The following is a 7,270-nucleotide window of genomic DNA, read 5'->3' as shown; positions in this document are numbered from 1 at the left end:
ATAATTCACCGGCGTAAAAAAAAATGAATACCTTTTTTATCTTTATATTTGTAAAGATCATAGTAGTAGATGGTTAGATGCTAAGATGGCTTTCATACATTTTAATTTTCAACAACTCTCTTGTGTCTGCTTAAAGCGTTCCCAAGCTTTGACCAAATTCCATTAGTCCTGCAAGAAGTAATAGGAACTAATCCCAATTTAAGATAGCATCATATTACTTCTGTATTAAGCAGACCAGATGTTTGCCACCAGGGATCCACCGCATCCATATACAATAACAGAGTCATTAAAAGTCTGCCTTTGAATAGAAGTCCAATAGCAGGAGGCAGAGCCAAGAAGAGCCAGTTGGATTAGAGCTGATGTAGATCTGCATGCCATGTACACAGGTTTATTCTGCAGTTATGATTAGCTGTTAGCATTAGGTGCCGTAGCTTGAACTTACATACATCTACAGTATCGGTGCATGTAGCTTTTATGATTAATACAGTTTTCTCAATAGACTGTTATGTAACTGTTTGGGAGTTAAAGCTCTGAAACCAGAGACTAAACAAAGAATATATCTTCATAATTGTGTTTTTTTTTTTATTTAAAGCTTTTGTCCATGAATGAACCTTAAAATATAGGAATAGACAGTTAATTGCACAAAAGCAGTAGGTGGACTCATCGCAAGTAAATAAATGTTCATTTGCAAGGCAAATTTAGTCATTATTAGAAAGTGTATCCACATGGGGTGCCTCATTGCTGTCAGACGCATGCTGCCATTTCCCAGCAATTAATTCCTGGCGAGGCCTGGCATGATAGAACATCTCTCTCCTGTCTGCTTAGAAGGAATGTCCAATTATCACTGATAACTGATTAAGACATCCATGATTGACAGAAATTAGTCACAAGCTTGAAATAGTTTTTCTCCAACTCCAACTTATGGCTTTTGTGCAAAATGTGTATTTATTTAGCATTCTGCTGATTGAAATTTTGATAACTGTTCCTTAATGGTTTCTGCTAAGTAAATAAAATCCATTCTCAGCATAAAAGAACTAGCAAAGTGCTCCCTCTACAGATCACGATATGTCACTAATTTGTCATCAAGACTAGAATAGAGAAGTTTGCACCTTTTGCACTTATTAAGGATCTGTATATATTTACCCTAATTGTATTTCTAATAATATAAACCATAATACAGGTCACAGAACAGCCAAAGGCAACATGTAGCACCACTGTTAAAATGGCAGTAAAGACTGATGCAATCCCATGATACTTTACTGACCTTTTCTATACAGGAACCTTTCAGATTTTTGTGCTCCCTTCCACCAAGCACTCAGGGAGCCATTTCAGCTCAGACCCCTGTTGTGCTTCTACCTGGCAGCAGTGTCTTCACTCTCCTGTCCTAACCCTCTGGCCACAGGATTTCCTCATTCCCCATGGATTACCTTTATAAAGGGCTCTTAAGCTCCTCTTATACCCCTTAGGGCTGTGAGTGAAAGAGTGTGTGTGTGTGTGTGTGTTTGTGTGTGTGTGTGTGTGTGTGTGTGTGTGTGTGTGGGTGTGAGAGAGAGAGAGAGAGAGAGAGAGAGAGAGAGAGAGAGAGAGAGAGAGAGAGAGAGAGAGAGAGAGAGAGAGACCACTGATGCTTTTAGAAGATAAATGTCATTAAATGTTTTTCAACAATGCAGGAAGGTTCAGTATAACTCATTGTAAGCCTAATAAATTGAGTTGAGAGAAAAAAAAAATGTTTTAGGTCAGTATGGAGTCACCATAAAAAAAAATGAAATTACAATTTATATAAAGACAATGCTATCTACATCTTTAATGATATTTATGGATAAAAGTATTGGGACACATGACTTTTGCAGGCAAATGTGCTCTTTGCTCAAACTGCCAAAAAGTTGGAGGCACACAAATGTATAGTATGTCTTTAGATGCAGTTACATACGATTTTTTCATGTACACAATGTGCACAAACCAGCTCCATAAAGTAGAAGATCTTGAATGTCTTCAAATGTGTCATCCTTCGGGGTGAATTGGAATGTTGACTGCACCCCAGACCTCAATACTAAACATTAGTGCCTCACTTGACTAATACCTTGGCTGTCCATGTCTCCATGAGCACGCTCCCAAATCTAGTGGAACACCAAGAGATGTGTAGAAAGTTTTAATAATAGCAAATGTAGATTAAATGTGGAATTAGATGTTTAAAAAGCACATACAAACAAAACGTATGGTCAGGCGTCCACAAACCTTTCTCCATATAGTTTATATACTTATGTTATAAAATGATATACATTTCCAATAATCACTGTTTCCTGGTCAGTGTCATGGTGGATCCAGGGCGTGTGTTTTTGGAAACATTGGATGGGAGATCACAGGGAACCTACACACATTCACACATTAACTACTGCCTTGTTTGTGGGAAGAAACCAGAAAAATCACCGAAAACCACGCAGACGAGTTGAGAACATACAAAACAGGACCCTGGAGCAAAGGTAACTGCAAGAAACAATCAGGAAGTCAGAGTGCCTGAAATTGTTTATGATTGATGAATATAAATGAAGCCTTTCACGCTTTTTAAAACAAAAATTACATTCTAGAATAATCAGAGGCGGTGAAAGCAATACAATAACGAGAGAATTATTGTCAAGGGAAATACAGTCACCTTCCTGATCTTTATTCACAGCAATCAAATGTATTAAATAAAATAACAGAATTTTACAGCCGTAGATAAAAATAGGTTTATTCTTTATTCCTTCGTAAAATCTTTATCAAGAAAATAAAATGTTTTTTTTGATCCAAGTGTTGTTCTCTGTAAGCAAGCAAAATGAGACCTGTCTAAAAAATTTTTTAAAAACAGCATTGTCTAAAAATCTGCAATTGTTAATAAAAATACACCTATAGTTAAAAATACAAAGCTAAACAATGATTTTCTCAATTCATTAAAAATTTTTAGAATCACAGCACAAGCCACAATCAGATCCAGACATCATTTAAGCCTGGATAATGGCTAGGATAAAGATAATTTGAAGACAACGCAGTCTTCAAGTGATATGAAACATTGTGTAGTCGTCCCCACTTTACACAAGGTAATCACTGTCATTAAGAACGTGTCCTGCGTTAATGGAATCAGTCACCCATGTTTCTCGAATGATTTTAAACTTTTTTGTAAAGAGGCGTCTGTGTGTCCTCAGCTCCAATAATCTCTCTTCACCTGCCACGACCACATGCGACACCCCTTCTTCTAGGCTTTCTACTACTGCGCCCCCATGGAAGCGAAACTGCAGAGCCCGAAAGTCCAGACATGTACCCTTAATAAAACTTGTTCGATTTCCAATCTCAGCACATCGATCAAAGTAAGCACGATAAGGTCTGAACATGCTAATAGGCAAATCATCCCAGCCGTACTTCTGCTCGATTGAAGCGATGGATCCTGCATCCACTTCAACAGGCCCCATTCTGCTGAAGACGTCCCTCAGCTGCTGCTCATCTGTGTCGACGTAGTAGCTGTCTCCATAGCAATCATACTCTTTAGCAAAGTGTTCCTTTGTCGAAGGGGACATGTGGATCATGTGTTTGGGTTGCCATGGTAGCACCTGTTTCCTGTCCAGACATTCCAGGAGCCAGGAAGCCCATACGATGTCATGTTGGTTTGAACCGATGAGGTTCTTTACCCGCACGTTTTCAACGCCTGCGATCACACAGTACGTGTCCTTTCCAGGGTTTTGGACTACAATGCCTCCACAACGGGCAACTGCCTTTTCAAGATCGGCCTTGGAATGTGTACTGCTTCCACTCATGACACAGAATTCCACATCTTCGAACATGTCAGTCTCTTTGGTGACAGTGGACAGGTCTTGAGCTTTGAAGTGATCAACAATGCCAATGGTCTTTTTAGGCTTGGATGCAAGTTTGCGTTTCTTCTTTTCTGGCTCATCTTCCTTGAAGTAAAAGTGCCTAGATGCCAGCTTACCGGAGGCTTTATCTCGGAACTGATTTAGCTCATCCAAGGTCATGCAGTCATACCATTCTTTGTCCTCTCGAATCCTCTCAATCCTGGGGAATCGTAAAGTGCAATTGGTTTTGTACATGTCACTGGTAACAATTTCTGCCGCTTTGACTTGAATGATCACCGAGTTTCTTGGCTCAATGTAAACTTCTGGCTTCTCTGTTCCACACAAAATGCCTACCGGGGGGTTACTCTTGCGATAAACTTTCCAGTGTTTGGCCAGTTTCAGGCCAAGGTCATAGAGCTCCTTCATTGTGTAGCCTGATCCAATGCGACACAGTGTATGGAATATTGTTGGCTTCTCTCCAGGACTTAAAGTTTCAGCAACAGCACAAAGAAAGTGTGACAACATTCCGCTCCGTCTGCCTTTCCCCCAGTAGCCTCCCACTATTAGCAAATCCAACTCATCCATCAGGCCGTCAACATATTCAGGTTTGATCTTCAACCAGCCTTCACCACGTTTATCTGGCTTGTAGATGGACATTGGGTCTTTGACCATGATGCCTTCTTCACGATCGTCAATAGCCTCATTAAGAGCATCTATCACTTCCTGCCTGGTTTTGGCTTCAGTGTACTGTACCAGCTGGATCCGGCCTTTGACGGGTGTGAAGACTGTCTTGAGAGTGTCGTAACGCTTCTTCAGAGGCTCGTTTCCAAACTTCTGGTCATTGACAAGCAGGACATCAAACACACAAAAGCAAGTCTGCAAGTCTGAGTCATCCAGCAACCGCTTGACATCAAACTTGCTTCCTTTTTGCATGAAGGTCTCTGTGGTGGGATTATAAGCCATCATCTCTCCATCCAAGATGCAATTGACAACATGAGATTTAAAGACATTGTGGATGTATGGTGTGAGGGAACCCTCTAGTGGCGAAGCCCCAAACTGTTGCGTATATTCAAACGAGTTCCGGCTGTAGTACTTGTACACATCCCCATCCTTATGGAGTTGAATGCGCTCACCATCCAGCTTGGTCTCAATATAGAACGGCTGGTTCCCCATCTGTTTCTCCACCTGGCGAATGTTGGCAACAGCCGCCAGCATAGGCTTGAAGGCAGAAAACAGGCCAATGGACACTTCATTCAAGGAAACTGAGGGGTCATGTAGTTGTCTGCAGACCCTGTCTAAGTCTGTCGTGACGTTGTACAGCTCTGGAGCATCTGTGTGAAAAACCTGGAGAACGGTCTCCTTGCTTATGCCAAGTTTCATGTCTTTCAGGATCATACGAATAAGCCACTTTTGTTCTAATGCTGAGCTCTGCGTAATCAAATGTAAAAGGCTTTTCTTTACAAGATCTTTCTGCTTGCTGGCATTATTCAAAGCTACTGAGTCTAAGAAATCATTGACTTCTTTGATACTCAGATTACCTTGGCTTGTGCATCTCTTTTTAAGGACAAAATAAGCCATAAGTGCAAAGTCTCCAGATTCTCCTTTCAATGAAGTAGGGGCTCTGTAATTAAGAAGTTTATTTGCCTCTGGCCCAGATTTTGGAAGACCTAAGACCTCGATGTAGAGTTTGGCTAACATGCTTTCTTTGATACCATAGGCCATTCTCTCCCTTTCAAAAGGGGGCACAATAAGACGCATAGCTGAATAAAATGAGTCTGTAGTGTTGGGATTCTCTTTGTGAAGAGCTGCATGAAACCTTCTCCATGAATCTAAAAAATCTTTTAAACACTTCGCTTTGTCTGGCCGATTTTTAGCTTTCTGGATGTTTTCAAGAACAGTGCACAGGTCAAGAAATGGCACTTGTGCAGCCACAGATGTTTGAGATGTAGTGTCACTGTTGGAGGTTTTTTCTGTTTTCTCACTTTTGGATGTTCCTTCCATGACTGATAATTTGGATGTTCCTTCCATGACTGATAATGCCTTTAAAATAAAATAAAAAAACACGAAGTTACTAAACTACTACTACAACACACACACACACACACACACACACACACAAGATACACTATATTGACAAAAGTATTGGGACACCTGATTTTTTCAGCCATATGTGATTCTTCTCCAAACTGTTACCACTAAACTGGAGGCACTCAATTGTACAGGACGTCTTTAGATGCACTATAATAAAAATGTGTTCACTTGAACTTGGAAACCCAGACCTGTTCCAGAATGGCAATGCCCCTGTGCACAAAGCTCCATGAAGATATGGTTTAAATGGTTTGGAGAGGAAGATCTTGAGTGGCCTAATATAGAGTTCTGATCTCATCCTTACTGAACACGTTTGGGATGAACTGGAACACTGACTGCACCCCAGGTCTCCTCACCTCACCAACATCAGTACCTGCCTTTACTAACACGCTTGTGGCTAATGAACAAAAAATCTAGTGAAACATCTGCCCAGAAGAGTGGAGAATATTATAAGAGCAAATTGGAACTAAATTTGGAATGAAATTCTCCAAAAACACATACCAAATTTATAACCAGGTGTCCGCAAACCTTTGCCAATATAATGTATATTAAAACGACAGTAACTGAATTATGATGACAAATTCAAACATTTATAGTATAATATTATTAATATTATTGCATAGAGATAGATAGATAGATAGATAGATAGATAGATAGATAGATAGATAGATAGATAGATAGATAGATAGATAGATAGATAGATAGATAGATAGATAGATAGATAGATCCTTATTATTTAGCACAGGTTTTATATATATATATATATATATATATATATATATATATATATATATATATATATATATATATATATATATATATATATATATATATATATGGAGAAAAAACTCACTGTGTTTAAACTGGCCAGATGTTAAACGACTGATGTCTCAACTTGCTCTACATTTCCTTGTTTATAAGCATCTTATCCGGAGTGATATTGAAGCTGACACAAACAGTTCCCCCGGAAGCTGACGCTATTTACAGAAATTACTAACATTTAATATGGTAGTAAAAAATGTTTTCTGATATATTTTGTGATCGTAGTAACTGTATCTTCATTTTAAATAATAAAAATAAAAAAGGAAACGAAATAACGTCCTTTTTCGTTTCCTAACGTCGATCTTTAATGTAACACAAGGACGTGACGCCACATGTTCCACGCGCCTGCGCACATTGTCTGACGGCTCGGAAAGGGGTGTTTATTAATTAATTACTTTTGTATGTTTATTTCATGATCTGCTAATATATGTTTATAGGTTGTAAATAAATACATTTGATTTCGAGTTCGAGCTTTTCAGTGTTTTTTTTTGTTTTAAATACGGTGTAAATTGAACTCGTTTTTATTTTTCATTTTTACA

General features: G+C 39.0%; 1 protein-coding gene across 2 annotated transcripts; it reads right to left on the bottom strand.

Annotated features, from left to right (window-relative positions):
• Positions 1 to 2,625: 2,625 nt before the first annotated feature.
• On the bottom strand, positions 2,626 to 7,043 carry lig4 (ligase IV, DNA, ATP-dependent). Of its 2 annotated transcripts, none has more exons than XM_083522208.1 (2): positions 6,763 to 7,043; positions 2,626 to 5,861 (listed from the first exon to the last, which is right to left on the bottom strand). In XM_083522208.1, exon 2 carries the CDS (start codon positions 5,847 to 5,849, stop codon positions 3,066 to 3,068), a length of 2,784 nt encoding a protein of 927 aa, XP_083378334.1. In that variant the 5' UTR covers positions 5,850 to 5,861; positions 6,763 to 7,043; the 3' UTR covers positions 2,626 to 3,065. The 2 variants fall into 2 exon arrangements, with proteins under 2 accessions (XP_083378334.1, XP_083378335.1); XM_083522209.1 differs by having other exon boundaries at positions 2,626 to 5,842.
• Between the last annotated feature and the right edge of the window lie 227 nt (positions 7,044 to 7,270).

The sequence above is a fragment of the Silurus aristotelis genome, assembly GCF_946808225.1.
Source record: "Silurus aristotelis genome assembly, chromosome: 20".
Taxonomy (NCBI): Eukaryota; Metazoa; Chordata; class Actinopteri; order Siluriformes; family Siluridae; genus Silurus; species Silurus aristotelis.
The sequence above is the reverse complement of the archived record's forward strand: the minus strand, read 5'-3'. Positions and strand labels throughout refer to the sequence as shown.

Bases quoted from the DNA above. Each gene is read 5' to 3' on its own strand.
- lig4 (XM_083522208.1), bottom strand. From the start codon at position 5,849: ATGGAAGGAACATCCAAATTATCAGTCATGGAAGGAACATCCAAAAGT.